This window comes from Hippoglossus hippoglossus, chromosome 24 (assembly GCF_009819705.1).
Source record: "Hippoglossus hippoglossus isolate fHipHip1 chromosome 24, fHipHip1.pri, whole genome shotgun sequence".
In the NCBI taxonomy this organism is placed as follows: Eukaryota; Metazoa; Chordata; class Actinopteri; order Pleuronectiformes; family Pleuronectidae; genus Hippoglossus; species Hippoglossus hippoglossus.
In genome coordinates this window covers 2674629-2693389 of record NC_047174.1, presented here as the reverse complement: position 1 = coordinate 2693389, position 18761 = coordinate 2674629, and the positions used below count along the sequence as shown (strand labels likewise).

General features: G+C 44.2%; 1 protein-coding gene across 1 annotated transcript in view; it reads left to right on the top strand.

Annotated features, from left to right (window-relative positions):
* man1a1 (mannosidase, alpha, class 1A, member 1) overlaps positions 1 to 18761 on the top strand; it is a 94086-nt gene that overhangs the window by 23822 nt on the left and 51503 nt on the right. Inside the window, exon 2 of the mRNA XM_034579393.1 lies at positions 2299 to 2395. Within this exon, the coding sequence (XP_034435284.1) occupies positions 2299 to 2395 (97 nt within the window). The remainder of the gene's footprint in view (positions 1 to 2298; positions 2396 to 18761) is intronic.

Genomic DNA, 18761 nt, shown 5'->3' with positions numbered 1-18761 from the left:
GGTGCAAAGGCTATAAGAGGTAAATGTGCTAATTAATCAATCCTCCACAATAATTATCAGAGTTTCCTTTAGTATTAAACTGTTGTTTGGACGAGTAACAACATTTGAGGAAGTCCCCCTGGATTTAAGAGACTGAGACGGACGTTCTTTACAGTTTTCTAACTTTTCCAGACCAAACGTGAATAGACTGACACATTAATACGCTGATTTAATTGATAGTGGAAATAATAGGCTGTTGCAGCCGAACTAATTCTGCCAGAATTAATTCTGGAACTAATTGGCCAGAGGCACTGTCCTGTGGATGAGGTTTCTACAGGCTCCACTAAACTTGATCTTATGGTTTCTTTTTTTATCTTGTAATATATTGGAGCTTTTCATATTGTAGCTTTCAACCAAACCCCCCTTCGAGCTTGTCTTGTCTCACTGCTGAATTCACAGTGGTTATGAGTCGGGTGGGAGACGGCTTCGTCACTGTGAAAACCAGTTTCCAGGCTGGTTTCCTGCTTGACTCACCGAATGGCTCACTACTGCCGTACTTTACTGTGTTTGGTTTTCGACTGAGCGATTCGTTGGCTGGCTGGTTTACTGCCTGCTGTGGTCATTTGTACTCGCCTTTCAAATCATCACAGCTAATTGTTGTTATTCCTGGTGAGTGAGTGCTTGTCTCGGAGTGAGCTAATTAACAGTGAGTCAGCAGCCGTAACAACAAGCGACTGTGCCAGGCTGCACTGCAGGTTGTGGCTGTAGACACACACACACACACACACACACACACACACACACACACACACACACACACACACACACACACACACACACACACACACACACACACACACACACACACACACACACACACACACACACACACACACACACGTGTATATGCTTGCAACAGGATATAGATCAGTTTCAATATCACTATGCCGAATGCACGTGGATGTTTACGAATGTTGCATGTGGCAAAAAGCAAAGTGCTCCACAGCATAAAAATAATTCTCTGAATAAAGATTTTGATTATCAGCCATAAACTTGTAACCATCCAACAATGTCCTTACCACAAGATAACTCCACTGGTATACGCTCCTTTTAGAAGCCACAAGTTCGTACGATATCAACTGCGTTCTACGAAAATCGCGATGTTCTCACTGCTATTACCGAAATGTTTACCACAACCGCGAATATCATGTTGGCTACGATCGGAGCATTCAGCGTAACGTCACCGAGCAGCCATGGTTTCTCTTTCTGACACGCTGCGGCTTTTAGAGATGAAGAAAAGAGTCTAAGAGGCTGAAAATCACCACAACAAGGATAAATTCAAGTGCCGTTCTAAAAGTGGCCTGTCACCGTTGGGCGCTATAGGTTACAGCATTACCACAAGTAAGAGCTTATATAAAACCAGAGCACTGTTATTATATATCCCATCTGAAGGTGGAGGATAAAGAGTGTTAGCGAGTTTAATCCAGAGGCAGGTTGACGAAAGCTCTGGGACGAAGCCACATAACCTGGATTAGCAGGGCAGACACATCTGCAGCAGAAACAAGTGTCTGGTTGTTAGATTGAAAAAACCGCCCTTCCAGTCTCCAGCCAACGGCAGATTAAAAAGAGATGGAGCTCCAGTCACTTCAGCAGACGCTCTCAGCGGCGAATAACGAGACTCAGCAGCGGGCGGTGTTTCTGCTCACAGGGAACGGGCCGATGTTTAGGTTTTATTTATCAGAGACGAGCCAATCAGTCAGTCACTGGTCATAAATGGTTTATCTGCCACCGAATGGAGCGCGATGAAGAAAACACTCGACGGGAATCACTCGAAAAGATGGAGAACGACAAACAGAATATTGTTGTCAACTTATCGCCCATGTATTATATGTGACTGGTCAATTAATCAAGTATTTGATTGACAGGGAATGAATTGACGGCTGCTTTGATGACGGATCAATCACTGATGAATAACTGTCTCCACTTTCTTGGGTCTCAGATTGTAACTCCGTCTTTGGGGTAAATGTAATGAGATTTTCCTCCTGACAGGGCGTCCTTATCCAGTGTCTGCTTGTATGAACGTCTCATTTTGAAAAATGTAAATGTGTATTTCAAAATCCATTATTGATTTTCTTTCCCCCTCAAAACTCCAGCAGCTGTAAACAAAACCACAGCGTGGCGACGACTTGAAAAAATGATTTGATTCTCTTTTTGTTCCAGCTGAAAAGTGATTGTCATCTTTAATGCTTTTAATTTCTCATCTTCTCCTCTTCCACCCCCTCTTCCTCCCCCACTCCTCCTCCTCCTCCTCCCTGTCAGATGATGAAGCATGCATGGGACAGCTACAGGCACTACGCCTGGGGTTCCAATGAGCTCAGGCCCGTCTCCAAGCAAGGCCACTCGAGCAATCTATTTGGTGAGTGAGAGACTATGCACACACACACACACACACACACACACACACACACACACACACACACACACACACACACACACACACACACACACACACACACACACACAGGATTGATCTCTTGTCCCTGCCACCAGCAGCCTTGGCCTTTAGATTAGCAGCCAAATTGGCCGTCAGTTAGTCATCCATCCATCGTGCCTCTAAATGTCAGTTTTATCATATATTTATATTCTGTTTGTGCTCCGTGCCAGTTGTCGGAGTCCGTGCTGTTAACGAGCGTCTTATTCTTTCTCCTTCTTCCTCCTCTGTTTTTACACGGTGGTATTTCTCTCCCGAGAACCTTATTTATCTGACTGCCTTTCATGCCAAGATAAATGCGGCTAACAGACACACACACACACAGACACACACCTCTGTTTATGAGACAGGTCGTGTAGCAGTGACTGAAACTAGTCCTTTCTTATCCGCATAGCCACACACACACACACACACTGCTGCTCTCAGTCTCCTCATTGTGTTACGTTGGCTGAGGTTGTCGGTTTAAGAGCTGGACATGAAGCTGGAGAGCGGAGGATCACACGGATCTGCTGTGACGGCACATGTGCCAGTGGCAGAGGATCAATACAACTCATTAAAACCGTTAATACCGTCGTCATATTTAATCTGCAGTGGGTTTTGGTTGTCTCCGTAATTGTTCGCGCAGATAAAGGGACCACGGGCTTGAAAGCGTTCGAGATAAAACTGCTTCTGGATCGACTGGTTAATATTTAAAAAAGCAGCAGCAGCCTCGAAACTGACATTTCTGATTTACTCTTCATTCCTGATCGCACGGGAGAGCAGAGGAGACGATCTCATGGAGGAGTTGAATAAATGAGCCTTTAATCTTCAATGAGACTGTAGTGGTGGGGGGGTGGGGGGGGTGGTGTTGTTTCTGCAGGTGTCTTTATCTGCCCCCCTCCTAAGTGTTCGTAAAAAATAATAACTCATTTATTCTGACTGATTAGATTAATAAAAGCGGGGATTGGATTTTTTTTAAATTTTGTTCAGATCTCTGTTCTTCTCTTCTTGACCTAATTAAATTCTCAGAGAGAGAGAATATTTGTTTTGATACCTCCAGCCCCTGATGTGGGTCGTGTGTGCGTGAGGGAGACGAGGATGAGATGTTCTTCTGAAACTCACACACTCTGTCTGGTGTGTGAGTTTGTGTGTTTGTTGTTGTTTCCTTTCGTCAGCCTCCTGTGTAAAGGTAACAACCGCGTATTAACAAAAAAATAATGAATCTGACATGAACGTGCCGGCAGAGTGGAAGGAAATAGAGAAATGGAAATGGTATTTAAGATGGTTGATGGATTATATTTGGCTCGGGGCAGAAAAGAAGGCTGTAAACACATCACATATAACAAAGTCTGTTAAATCCAACATGTCTGCACAGATCCGCCTGTTTACACATCCAGCAGAAACACGTGTGTGTCAGAGCCAGCCGGTCCTCGTCTCTTCTCTCACCTCTGCTCTGCTCTTGAGGGAAACATCTGGCTCTGTAGCAGCTAAATGCCCTTTGTGTTTACACATGATGTTTATAGGGTACACTCTCTGTTCGCTTGTGTTTTTAAAAAGAGTTCAGAGCCGTGTGAGCCGAGTGTTTTGAGTTTTCTGTCTGTTTCCAGCAGCATCACATTAGTACTTAATGCAGTAGTACTGTTGGATTGTTCCCTGCAGTAAAAAGCAAACAGCTGGATACACAACTGTTTTAACATGTCACAGAAGACTCTTGTATCTGATATCCTTGGGAGAGAAGAGCTTTTTTTAAAATACTAGCTTTCAATACTTGCCTGTAGTTATTGGGTGAAAGTGAAAGTGTGACTCTACTGCAGCAGGGAGCGGAGTACCCGTCATCACGTGACAAGAGGAGAGAGGTGACTGGCGAGGACGATGGTTTGGTGTTCGAGGACGGTTAAAGTGTTACGGTTGTTTTTGAAAGTTCAATGGTTCACCGTGTCTTTCGGCGAGCGTGCGACAGCGCTGCACAAGAGACTTAAGTTACAGAGATGATATGTTTTTTAGAGAAGTGGTCCGCCACAGTCTGGGTTATTCATGGGAAACCCTGCACACAACGTCAAGTGCTGGAAGATTGAGGCGGCACTAAAATCTAAGATTAGAGTGTAAGCGCTCTAAGATACGTCTTGTCTTGTAAAATGTCGCGTGGAACCGGTACCGTCGGCGTTGTCCCAAGTTTATTATCTGATGATATGCACTTACTGGATTTTATGAGGAAATGTTCAAGTCACAGATACGACTTCAATCTGTTTTATGAATTGTAGGCAGTGATGACGTCGATGTCAAACTGTAATACTTGTGTTTGAGATTAAAATGTAAATCCCTGAGATGTGTTATGTTCACAAAGGCCCTGATATGTTGTAAAATGACATTTTAATAGAAAACCCTTCACTGAAACACACGTCAGTCTGAAAACCTCGTGGGAAACAAGTGTCTGTTTCATTATATATATTGTGGAAGATGTACAGAATCATTTTTTAATGATTACCTTCCTGTGTTTAATGAGCAAATTCAACTCAGTGTAAAGTCCGTCCCCTGTTTCATTACCGGGGGTTTATCGTACGTAAATGTGGGCAGAGGGAGGAATGCAGCCGAGTGAATACTAATAGTGAGATTAGCCAGTTCAACTCCCCGTGTTAGTCTCTGTCTCCGTGTCCCTCGAACCATCCGTCCCTCACGTCCGCGCTACAGAAAAGCAAATAGGTTTTAGTTGACTGCTCCAGCAGAGACCCAGTTTCATCAGTAAATAAGACAGCTCGGCCCCAGGGCCTTGTCACGGCCGTTTCCAACTCCTATAGAACACGATGTATGACGGTAATATTTGCCCGACTTGGAATATTATGCAAAGAAGCCACTTTCCATCACTAATATGTTTCCCTGATGTACACTAACCTGAACGGCACGGTTCCAAGGAGCCAGGAGAATTAAAAAATTAAAAAACCTTGCTACGACATGAGAGATCTGGTGTCAGTTCAATTATTTGCTATATTTCATAACAAAAAAAAGTGACGTGAGAAGGAAAACCTCGTCAGCTGCCAGTTTCAATTTGCTGCTCTTCCACTCGCTGGCCTGGAAAATATTTAATCCATCATCCCATCATCTGAACTTTATGGGATCTCACGGATAAATTGATAATTCTTGACGAATATTAAATTCACTGTTTTTAAATTGTCGTTTGTACGCGATCATTTTGCAGCTCGTGTTAAATTCCTTCTACATAAAATGCTAATTTATTCCACCCTCACACGCAGGGTTACTACTACACAAGTACTTGTTACGTTTACCTCACACATTCAGGGGCGCTAATGATCATTATCAAAAATCATTAACGTTGTAGTTGCAGCTTCTGTTGCTCTTAAAAAAAACGAATATTTTTGAACCAGCTTAAGTATTTGTATCAAGAAGCTCATAGAAACTAGGTTAAAAGGATAAACTCGTGTACATCTGTGTATCTTTCATGTAATAAAATGTCAGGAAGAATCATTTCCATGTTCTGAAATGCACACAATTGTTTATTTAACAAATTTTAAGCTAAATTCTTTTCCCCCCTTCGTGGGAATTTACCAGCAACCACGTATGCTTGCTAACGTTTGGCAGTCAACGAGGTTCCTCTTCTCCGCCAACAGCCATTGGCAGACGATCAGCCATCATTTGGATATGCTCTATCCAACAGTATTGCAAAATTAGTTTTTCTAAACCCAAACACTTCAGTGCGAAGGAGCCAGAGATAATAACAAAGATGCAGTCGGCTCCAGATCTTGTATTAGCGTTGACGCTCGGTGTCCAATTTTAAAACCCTCTGCCCATCTCTTTGTAGAAGTGTCAGCAGCTACGCTCTAAACAAGAGGGAGTCTTGTTTTAATTAGTCTTGGAAGAGTAAAAGTCGACAGAACTGTGCTGGCATTCGACAAAAAAGTCCGAACAGATCGGCTTTGATTGTGTAACTCGCTTGCAACAGAAAATCTAAAATTACAGGAGACGAAAAATAGAACCAATCCATTAAAGCCTGTTTATCCGGGGTCGGTGCAGAAGAGAGAAGTTGCTAGAGGCTGCTTCTTCGTATTGCTTCTTTGTCTGATAAGTTTAAAGGTCTGATATTGATTGGTTTATCAGTACTGATGGGGTCCTGCACTGTTCCCTGCCAGAGTTGCAGCAAAAACACAGATAATCTTTACTGTTTGTATTTCTCCTCCTGCTTTTCTCACTGGTTTAAGGTGAACGGAGCTCATTTGTTTAAAAAAAACCCAAAACGTGGCGTTACCAAACACAGTTTAGCAACCTGTCAATCAAAATATGACGAAAGTTGTGGGTGTGTTTGCTTACGTTGCCAGACTTTAGTAAATCAAATATTTTGACAAACCAATTAGCTGAGTTTTGTAACGTTTAATTAGCTGTAAATTTGAATTATTTCAGATTTAAATTGAGGATTTGTTGCTGTTATGAACACGCGTCTGTGCAGAGAACCTCCAGCTGCGTTGTGCACGTGTGAAAGTTGAACTCTGGGTTAACTCCTGTGACAAATCTCCAGGTTTTACCCACGTGTCTGAAAAACAGCTCAAGTTTCATTGTCTGGGAGAAGACCTGACAAACAGAAAACAGATTCATCTCTTTAGTGTGAGTATTAATAACCGGGGCGTTCGATAACAGCAACATGATTCACAAAAACGAGCCCATTTGAGATCACAATGCATTTCACATTGAGCAGGTAAGTGATTGTTGATCCCGTGTCGAGTCGGTTGTAACAGCTTTTCACTGTGGTGCAACAAAATTCTTCGTCACAAACGATATGTCATCTTGCTCACACGCGCGGCGGCGTTCGCCCCCCCCTGTCAGCGCAGCTCTATAAATACAGCCCGTGCCGCTCACGCATGATCCGTCTCGTTATGCGGCGACTGAGCGATTGTGGCACGTTGGATGCAACGTCGATAATATGATGCAGAGGCGATTGATTGGTTTAATAAACGTGTGCAGTGGCCACGGTCTCCGTGTCAGTAGCCGCAGGGCTGCTCGACAGCATTAAATACAAACGCTTTACAATCAAGTTGATGATGTAATGCTTGGATTTCATCTTTTTTCGTGTCTGGTCTAATTACAATATTTGTATATTTTTGTGAGGCAAAACTTCCGCTACAGTAAAACGGCTCCCGGTCCCTGGAGATCCTGGAGATTTACTCCGATTTGCTAAAATTAAATACAGCCAGAGGCGATGATGGCATCCGTCTCTCCAGCTGCCAATTCCACATCCTCACTAAGCTGTGACGTTGTGGATTTGTTAGTTTACTGTATGTTTGATGACCCGGAGAATCAAGATGTTAGAAAAGAACCAAGTGAGGGTTTCAATGCCAAAAATTGACATGTTAAATAGTTGAAGTAATAATTTGACTTCATTAGATCCCCTTCCTGCACAGCAGCCTTGTGACAGTCCGACTCCATCACTATCTGTCTTCATGAACTTTCTTTCTTCTTCTAGTTCAAGCACTTACGGCTCTTTTCTCTTCTTTTTCTGACCCTGTCTCAGTGACCAGAATGGTGAATATGTGAACTGTCCCCTCGGAGATGAATTATTACCTTGTTAACTTCCTCCAGATCGTCTGGAAGTCATTTGGCGCTCGGTGGCAGCGAGCTGTCAGCCCAGCCTTCAGCTGCACCCGGGCTCCTGTTAGACATTATGGACTCTAATTTAATCTCTGCCCCCTGTTACAAGCCAATGAGCCAGAGGTGAAGTTTGTTCCAAGGCTTTATCGCCGAGTCCAGTTGTTGTTGTTGTTTTGCAAGGACGCGGTGGAGAAAAGCAGAGAAAAGTTTTAGAACATAGTGTTCAGATTAACAAGTGCACGTCAGTTGATGGAATCTGGAACCAGCTCCTCCTCGCTGCAGGTGCAGACACTTAAATGTGAATTATTTTCATTTTAGCGCCGTGGAAAGATCTGTCACAGCTGCAACAACATCAGTCTGAGGCTGAATCCACATTAATATGTGTGAGTTTGAAAACCACATCAGTGTTGCTGTGTTCACACCTGGTGTTCGCTCTCCTTCAGGGCCGTTGAGCGCCTGAGACATGACATCTGGAAACGCTGCTGGCTTTTAAAAAAAACCGTCAGTTATTAGTGTGGAAACAATGATGCATTCACCTGATCCACCAACCGAGAACTGCACGTCTAACACCTACTGTCAGCAACACTTCCACCTCATTGTTCTTTTCACCATCGCTGTTTCTTGTTTTGTAGAATTCTGTGAAACTCGCCAATCAACCGCGGAGAAGGCAATCTGCTTCCTGTTTAAAAAAAAACAATGTAAATCATCATGTGACTTACGTTTCCAGGAATCTATGGTAGTATAGAGACGACATTTAAAATGAAAATTAGTCAATATGGATGTAGCCTGAGCCAAGAGGCCATAAACCCTTCCTCTTCCATGTAAGTGGATGGGAAATGGACCAAACTACACATGATTACATTTTCCCAGAGATGGTTTCTGTCATTTTAAGTTGTTCTTATCACACTGATGTTCACACGCATCAATAAGTGTGATTTTAATTAATTACTCTCTCTGCAAAGTAATCCATATACAGATCCACGTACTTGTATTCAGCAGGAATATTTGTACGTGGTTTAGTGGGTGGATCGTCTATTTCGAGCTCTGCTCAGATACAGGAGGAGACAAACGTCTTCCAGGCGTCCGTGGCCTCAGACCTTCGGATGGTTCAGCAGCTGCTCTGGAGTTGAAGTCTGCTGTGTTGTGTCTTTGTGATTTCCTCGCTGGTCCAGTTTTTAATTGACCCCGTTGTTCACTGTGCTGCACAAACGGCCAAACAAGCAAAAGGTTGGAAACATGGGCTCTCCTCGCCCTCGGCTGGACTCTCACTGAAGCCGAGGGCCGGCGTCGGAGGAGCTCGTGTGTTCACCCAACCGGAGAAGAAAAGAAAAACCCCATGGGCCGTCTTTATTCTGTCCAAGATAAACACACTTGACTGGGCCACGGTGCAGCAAAGGTCACAACTGAAGTCTCCTGTAGCAAGCAAAGAGGAAATGGCAGAATTTCTATGTCCAGAGTGTGTGTGTCTCTCTGTGTGTGTGTGTGTGTGTGTGAACCACAGGAGACAATTAGAGAAACCTTCAAAACCCGACTCGTCTGAAATGACAAATGTCAGAAACACAACGACCACGATACAGTAACAGGAACACATCATTTTTAATGAGAGCCAGACAATATTCACTGATATGAAAACTTTCATTTTACAGAATAAACTATGCAAAAAAAGGATGCACATTTATATGAACATTGTACATATTTATAATAAGGTTTATTGTAAACCTCCGTTACATTTATTTTGTCATAAGGGTTTGATCACGACATCTTAGGTGCTGATTCGTTTTTTTCTAAAATGTATATTTAAATATAATAATATTGGTATTGTTAATTTTTACCATCTGCTAATATGTTGATACATCAGATTGTTAAATTGGAAAAAATAAATGGATGTTTACTTTCTCTACTTTAAAATCACCCTTGAAAATCTTAGCTTTTGGTTAAAAAAAACCAACCAAGTTGTTGTTGTGTACTACAGAGAGCCAGTTGTGTTGTAGTTGAGATGTGCTGCCCAGAGATCCAAGTCAAACTTTTCTCATGTAATCTGTGTGAAAAGAATAAAACGAGACATGGTTTAGTGCAGAACTTCGATGAGAAAACTGTGTGGGACTGAATATTTCTTCTTTCTCTTGGCGTCTTCCCTTCCTCTGCTTCTTGGGTTCAGCTAATTCACATTGTGCTCTGACAGCCTGTTGACACTTTGGTTATTAGTTGGACAGTTGGACGGATCCGTTGCCACCGGCAGCGTGAAGAAATAAAAGGCCTGCGTCCCCTGAGACACGCAGTCTTTGCAGCGGAGGTTATCTGCCTGGCCCTGCCTGGCCCTGCCTGGAGTGCTTTAAAAGGCCGGTGGATGAATGGCAGGCTTTGCTACAGACGCTGCCAGCGGTTTGTGATGGTTCCTCTTCTTTATGTTGTCGTCCCCCGTCCCCCCCCCCCCCCGCCCGCCTGTCTCCCGTGGCCTTTCCTCCATCTCAGCCCTCTCAATGGCTTCTGTGCCCCTCGTCCCCCGACGTGCTGCTGCAGCTCCTGGTATCAGTAGATAGCGACGCTGCGTGTTGATGGAATAAAAAGCCGAACTGAAGCTTCTTCCTTTTTACTCTTGACCTTGAAAGGTTTCTCAAGTAAACGCTGCATCCAGGGTTGTGAGGATAGACGGGGATCTCGGAGCCTTGACACCTTTTGTGGATATGAAGATGTAAAATCCTGCTGAGTGGCTGCTCGGGATGCGGGGGGGGGGGGGGCAGGACAGGATGTGGAACTTGTGCAGTACCAGTGTTTTTGTTTCTGGCACAGTGACACACCAGCGTCGCTCTGGAATCTGCACGGCTCCTCTTTGTCATCCTGCTGCGGGTTAGAAATGTCATCGACATGCACGTCGTCTCTCAGGGAAGTTTCCAGATGGTCTCCTGCTGGATTCTCACATTCTCACTCTGACATTTCCTGGACAATCATGTAAAATGTCCATCTGTAAACTGTATTTCTCATGGAACCTTCTAGCCCCATGCATACAGGCACATTTTGGTCACTCTCAGAATATAACCGTGCTTTTAAAAGCTGTTTTTGTATCCACGGTGTTTTATTACTGCTCAAACAACAGGCTCTTGTTCTCCAAACAAACTAAGTGTGGCTGAGCAGTGTCTTTAGCTGCTCCACGCTTTGTGCCAGAACCTGATTCGGGTTGTTGGTTCGAATCCAGCACAGATGTCTGTTAAACCATGTTCTGTTATAACTTCAAACGTCTCCCAGCTGGCTTCTCCTCTGGCTCATTTGGACTCTGTCCGGGATTTCAACACAGGCTTTATTTATCATAGAGACGACTGCAACCATAACAACTCGAAACGATTGTGCAATTTCATTTATTCTCATTTTTAAGCCTTTTTTGGAACGACTGAGGACACGAGTATGTTCCTGAGGTTTTAGTTTTTTAACGCCGACAGAGGAGAGTGAGTCACGGTGCAGAGGGACACTAACTACCAAATGAAAAATAAACAGTAATGATAGTAAAACTAGCTAATTCCAGTGGGGTGAATACACAACAGACCACTGGGCTTTCCAGCTGTGTTCGTACATCGGCCCACTCTGACATTGTCTTGACCTTTCACCTCGGGGGCTGGCAGGAACCGCTCTGGAGAATGTCCAGAGGAACTGACTCACATATTTGCTTTCTCTCACCACACAGCCCCCGTCAGGAGAGTGTTCAGTGACTGTCTGAAAGCAGCAGCAGCAGTAGTGGATGAAATGTACAAACGCATCACCTGCAGCCATCAAAGTCCAAGTTGCTTCTGTTCAGTCACATCGTGTTTGATTCTGTTCCCGGTATCGTGCCGTCCTCGGAGTCCACGCAGGGCCGTCGCCAGCGGGGGCCGCAAATATTGTTATCTTCCACCAGTCAAGAAGGCAAAAATGTATTTTGGTGTCTTTCTATTTCCAGACAAGTCATTTATTTGGTTATGTAATTTGACATTGAGTCCTGGGCTGCAGCCTCAGCTCCCTCACTGCGTTGTCTCTGAATCAGATATTCAATCTCTGTAATTGAAATGGATGGAGTAATTCTGCCCTGGCCTTCCCTCAGGTTTTGGTGTTGAAAGTGTGTGTGTGTGTGTGTGTGTGTGTGTGTGTGTGTGTGTGTGTGTGTGTGTGTGTGTGTGTGTGTGTGTGTGTGTGTGTGTGTGTGTGTGTGTGTGTGTGTGTGTGTGTGTGTGTGTGTGTGTGTGTGTGTGTGTAGTGGAGCATGGTATTACCTTTCACTGTAACCTTGACAAAAAGTGTTGACACTTGAATATCTGGCATCAGGAGCCAAGAGGTTAATACACTTTGAGGATGTGTGTGTGGTCGTGCGTGTGTGCTCGTGCTTCCTGCTTACACTAACATGATTAGCCAAAACCTTAGCCATCACTTTCCCCTCACCTCCCCCCTCTGCAAAACCTCTCAAATGTGCAGACTCCACATCCAGGCTGAGGTAGCTGGGGCCAAACGGGATCACCAGCGGGGCCGAGGGTGTTGAGATCTGGATCAAATTTTAGGATTAAGGATTAGACCTGGAGTTTGCATTGAGCTAACTTTACAGTGTGGGCTCGGGAAGAAGCAGCGAGCTGAAGAGAAACATTCAGGGAGAGCCTCACAAGATGAGAGCAGCCGTCCGTTTCCTTTATCAGTGACACTTTGCTGTCGGTCTTGTGAAGGCTGTCGCTGCTATTTTTGAGCTGAAGGTCCTGAGTGTGTGTTTAGAGACAATATTAAATTCTCTCCACCAGTACAGGTGGAGACGGGTCATGTTTGCAGCCCCGTCTATTCTCTGTCAACCTGTTTATTGGTTAGCAGGTTGACAAAGTCTCAAATCTAAAGTTCTACGGATTTTCACGACAGTACAATAGAATTGAGTTGACTCAGTTTTAATGGTGATGTGGTTCTGACGTGTGTTGTTGTGGTAATTATCATCCAGCTGTTTTTAGGCAACGCAAATGTCCGAGTCAGTTGCACAGGACATTTTCCAGGACTTCTCCTTGCAGCCCTCTAGTAAAATTGCAGGAAAATGTCTGTTAAGTCCTTGTACGCTTGTTGATTACGTTTCTTACATGTGACGGATGAATGATGAATGAAAAAGAGGAACCAAAGACGTAGAAGAGGCCGAACTTTCTGTATTTTCTGATGTTCTCACACCTTCGAAACAGAGATGCTCCCTCACAAAGGGAAATGGAAATATCCAGTGTGGCCAGACTGACTCATTTTTAATCTGACCTGTAGTTGTAGGGCTGATTTAATTGTGGGAAAGGAGCTTTGCGTCACACGGCCGCTGTGACATAATCCACGTCTCAGGATTCAGGTTGGATTGTGGAGCCCGGGGGCCGAGATATACCAAAGCCTCGGCGTGGAGCTCGGCGTGACCCAGAGCTGGAGGCCACCGCTGAATGTCGAGGTCACGCTTTGTGTTGTGTGTGCATGATGTAATCCACATGACATTTGTTGTTTGCCTCTTGTTCCCAACGCCAAATCGACCCATGTCTAGATTCTATAAGACCTCGCTCGCGTCGAGGACAGCGGTTCGGTCGAAGCGGAGATCAAATGAAATAGCGGGAGCTGTTCAGAGGCACGTTGAGTGCACGGTTATTGTTCCACTTAACGGAGGACGTAATTAAAAAAGCTTTTTGTTCGCCTCTACACTCGTCATCGCCACGGTCTGTCAAGCTGCAGCAGAACGTGGTGGAAATGTAAAGAAATATTAACTGAATAAATAAACAGAAAGTATTAAACAATATTATATAGTGTTCCTGCAGAATAAGACGCACACAGTTGGGGGAAGAGATTCAAAGGGATCACTGGAGGCTTATTGTTTTTAATCCCTGTTTTCTTCACAATAACAGATGAACACACACACAAGCGCCAATTGTTATTCCACCTTGTGTTTATAGATTCAAAACTGCAATATCTACCCCGCAGCAAGGCCCGAAGATTCAATGAGCGGAGATCGTATTTGCATTTTTGACCTCTGGCCGCACAATCGTGTGTGTGTGAGAGAGAGATAGCCAGCTGCATCATAATGTCAATCAAGCCTTTGCACACACACACTAATATATTATACGATATATCGCATATATTATATCTATGAAATGTAAATAAAAATGGACGCATTTACACTTCCTCCTATTGTATATACACGAAGCACTAATGCTGCTGTAGCAAGGTCCTGATGATACAAGTTTACCCCATTTTTATAACGACTTTACTGACCTTAAGACACATGAACACTCAAACAAACATCACTGGGATAAGAACTACCTACTATTTAGTTTGGTCCATGTCCCGTCTACTAACATGGAGGAGGCAGGGTTTATGACCTGTACTGGAGCCGTCAAATGAACGTAAACCCGTCCGACACCGAGCTGTAGCAGAACAACACAAATCAGATGAGTGTATAAAGGACAAGACGGGCCGCGCCTCCTTCATCCCTTGTTCTCTGTCGGAGGAGAGAACTCAGTAGACGACAGAGTGGAAGTAAAGATCTACTGAAAAGAGGAGGAAGAAGAATTGATGAAAACCTTTAACAAATGTGAAGAAAACAATAGAAGAACAGATTGATGGATGTCTGCTTGGGGCCAAGTTGACGTAGGAAGAAGAGCAACTGGATGGATTTTGTTTTCGAGACACAGGAACGGAGGGACGGATGCTTTCCGTTAACGACTTTCTCTTCACTCTTTCATTTCTCTGCCCCCCCCCCCTCTCCCATCTATCCTTATTCTCTGTCTGGGAGCAGGAGGGTAATGATTCTTGTCTTCTCGGGACACCTGCTCTTTCATTTTTCACCTCGCCTCCCGTTTCTCCCCTTTCCTCGTGTTCTGCTTTATAGGTTATGTGGAATCTCCGTTGTCTTGTAGTGTTTTTTGGTAACAAACAGCATCAGCAGGAGCGAGCTGCAGCTTTTTGTCGTCCCTTAACGTCCTGAAGCGTCACAACGGATTCTAATATCCTGCTCACATTCTTTGAGCTGTTTCTTGTTCTTGGTTTTTGAATTCACGACTGCAAGAGTTTGCTCGAGGCAACATTCTTTGCAACCTCAAGGCGTTCGTGTTTGCACGGAGACGTCTTTGCAGTCTGCTGTTTCACTGAACTTTCTTCTTCACCGTGTCCTCATCACCGCTCTCATCAAAAATCGAATTGCAGGCCTCGATCGGTGCTTTTCATCTCACCTCTGACATTAATAATAAGATCCAGACACAAGCGATAACCAAAATATTAAATAGAAGCTCCAACGGGCGGTGGGATGAATGGAGTCTCCTCTGACGGTGAGCCGACTGTACACTGGTAGCGAACTGCAGGGAACAAAGGGAGGTAGTCTTTCATTTCAAATGACTGCTGAGAGCCAAGGACACGTCGCAGGAGGAGGCAGGTTCGCGCTCACAGCCGACAACAGAGCAAGTGGAGCTTTTGCCCGGATCACAATCGGCATTTCCCACAGGTTGGGAAATTACTTGTGTCGGCGGGTGGGCACGGCGTGTGACCGCTGTGCCTGCAGAGACTGGTGCAATTTGGAGGGGAACAGTGTAACCCAGGTCATTTTCTGTAACTACAATTTACATTTGTCCCCTTAACATTGTGGTATTCTCAGTAAATGCATTGGCTTTTCTGGTCTTCTGGTTCATGGAGGGATGATGAGACACAGAATCCACGTAAAAAGCTTCCTAACCCTCCTACACAAAATGTTGTTTGTCATTGTTCTGCTTCTCTTTGTGGTCGTTTGACTTTTCAACAAGAAATGTTCAACGTCTCTAAAACAAGATGCTTTTGTCCCCACCACCCTCGTGTCTCTGGGCCTGAGCCAGGTCGGTCGACAAGCTAATCGATCCCTGCCAATGTGAACTCATCACATTTTGTCAGAAGGTCGTCCACGTCCTCTTAAAACGTTAATGACAGCTACTGCAGCTCAGACCGACAGAAACCCATTGACACGGTGATGACGCAGCATCAGGAGCCCGGGATCGAACCTCCGGAGATATGTCACCCGTGGAACCAGAGAGTGTTTGACATTTAAATGAACTTCAACAATTGTCTGATTTATAAAAAATACGTCTCACTTCATCATTCTTTTAATAGACTGATTGTTGCTGAAGCAGACGCGGCTCGTTGCTGTGGGTGGAAACACACTGCTGTAAGTGTTTTTTCTGGAAAGCACATTAACAAATGAAAGAATTCTCCCACTGTGATAAGCCTCCCACCTGCAGCGGATATCATACGACCTGTCCTCCCCTACTGCTCCTTCTCTGCAGAGGCACCGCTGAGCCTCTCCTCCTCAGCCTCCCCCTCAGCCGCCACTCGTGTTTTCCACAGGCACCACGGATGCTGCCCTCTGCTGAGCCATCTGCTTCCTCGCCGTGCTCCCTGTCGCTAACGGAAAACAAAATCCTCCGCAGCACACACATCACCATCCATGATCCCCGGACTCAGCCCCTCCAACCTCACAGACGTCGGCTGAATCCCAGCTCAATTTCATACAGCCTTTCCATCTGGTCGCGGCCACAAATCCCAGATCTGGTAACAAACTGATTTCAGCGGATTCTCGATGGCCCCCTGTGCCATCGTGGCCCCGGACAGACTGACTCACTGACACCAGAGATCTTCCTCTGTGATCAGCGTCGTCTGTGCACTTTATGAAAAGACGAGGGGTTTGAAGGTTTGGTCAAATGGATGAATGGTGAAGAAGGATAAACGAGGCACCGAGGTTAACTGGAAGGTGATAAAGTAGATGAATCCAGTGCCGCAACTAAGGATTTGCCTTTTGTTTGTGATTATTCAAAAACCACTTGAACCGAATTTCCATTAACGTTTGTTAAGAACCAATAATGTTTTCAGATATGGAAAACCGTGGCAATCCAGGATTTATCTCTATCTTTCTTTACCGTGGTGAGAGAGTGAAGTCAGACGGACATTTTCAGTTCCACGTCCAGTTAGAACAACTGTTGTTCTTCTTCTTCCTGGGAACTAAACTCACTTGGTCTTTCCCCTCACGGTGAAACAATAACCGAAACCATCTGATGATTTTTACTTTGGTGTGACAGCTTTGTGCATAAATGTCATGTTTTGACAATAGACAGATCCTAGAGTGGAGAAAACTGTGGAAAGAGAATTTAAATTACGAATTAATATCAGTAGGAGACAATAAATCACACATGGTTACTCTAATTTGTCCTTTTTATGTTATTGTACGTCCCAATTACTATATTATTTAAATAACGCATGAACAATTCACTCATTTAATTCTTTCAAGTCGACTTCCTTTGAACTTTTGTCCCCACATGTCATAGAGAGACTAACCAGCTGTTTTATTATGACCCAGGATTTGTTTCAAAATCCAAAAACATTTCCTCTTCTCTCCGACTTCAATTTTTTTAATTTATTGTTTATATTCTGGTCACTATTAGAGAATGTGTAGCTCTCCCATCACACACACAGATTCAGGATGAGCCGTGAGGGGGGGGAGGAAGCACGGTGACAAGACAATGGACGTGGAGCAAAGTGTCTTGTCCTCTCGCTGTCGCTCTGGAGGCTTCAGTGGAGCAGAATGTGAGAGCGGACGAAAAAAACAGGAAGGACAAGTGACTGCATCTGGTGACACCTCCGGTTACATGCTCTGTTTCTGTCGCATGGCTCCAGGGAAGCTGCTGGACAACAGCACATGACCAGCAAATGGGATTAGTGGGGCTGATGTTGGTCTTTTTCATTTAAAATATGATTTAATGGATGTGATGCAGCATGATTGAGTCCACATGTAACAGAGAATTCAAACGGAATGTTTTAATGCAGATTTCATTGTTGTCACAGAGCTGTCAAATCTAAGAGGAGCTTTTAAAAGTCGTGTCGAGGATGTTTGATGGAATAGAGTTACGGATTTCACATTTTAGTTTCGGCTTTTCCTGGCTTCTAGGATTTAGTGGTTCCGATTAGGATTTTGTTTTTAGATTAGTTGTTGTTAGATGTTTTTGTGTTGTTCTTACGTTTGTCTTTGTCTTGACATCTTGGCACCATGTTGGAAATAAGTGTTTTTGCACTTTTTGTCTGCTAATCTATAAACCTTTTTTTTTCTTAAAACTGCAGTTTAGATTCAGTTCAAGATCAATACCTAGTGTGGTTGCCAGATATGGTAAGGGAATGTTTTAATATAGGTCTCTCTACTCTGCCAAACCTGGCAACCTCACTGTGACGAAGTTAGCATACTTTCTTTTACGTCAAATTTACTTATTGGCGCATATGCAAACATAAACGCTGATTCCAACATGCCATATACCAATATTACAGTTGGGCTGTAAATAACGGCATAAATCTGCCTATGAAACAAATCAATTAGTATTGTTTTTATATTTCTTGTCTTTATGCTAAGCTAGGCTAATTACCCCTTTTCTCTCGGAAAGCAAACCAATAACCACAGTTACATAGATGTTGATCTATTCCCATAATGCTCGTGTGTTTCTGTAGAAGTTCTGCAACCTTGTCAGACACTCTTCCTGTTCTCTCGTCATCAGAATCACCTTCACGTCTGCTCGGCGGAAGTGTCGTCCGGCGGCGGTGTATTTAAAGAAATAATAATCCCTTCCAGACACAGTGAACACGGCTCTGGCTCTGATGGACAACGGGCTGCAGCTGATGATTCAGCATTGTGTCTAATGGAAAGCTTTTAGCTGCCTTCCACTCCTCCCACCACTTTCAGGAATACAAACCGACCCATTCCCATAAT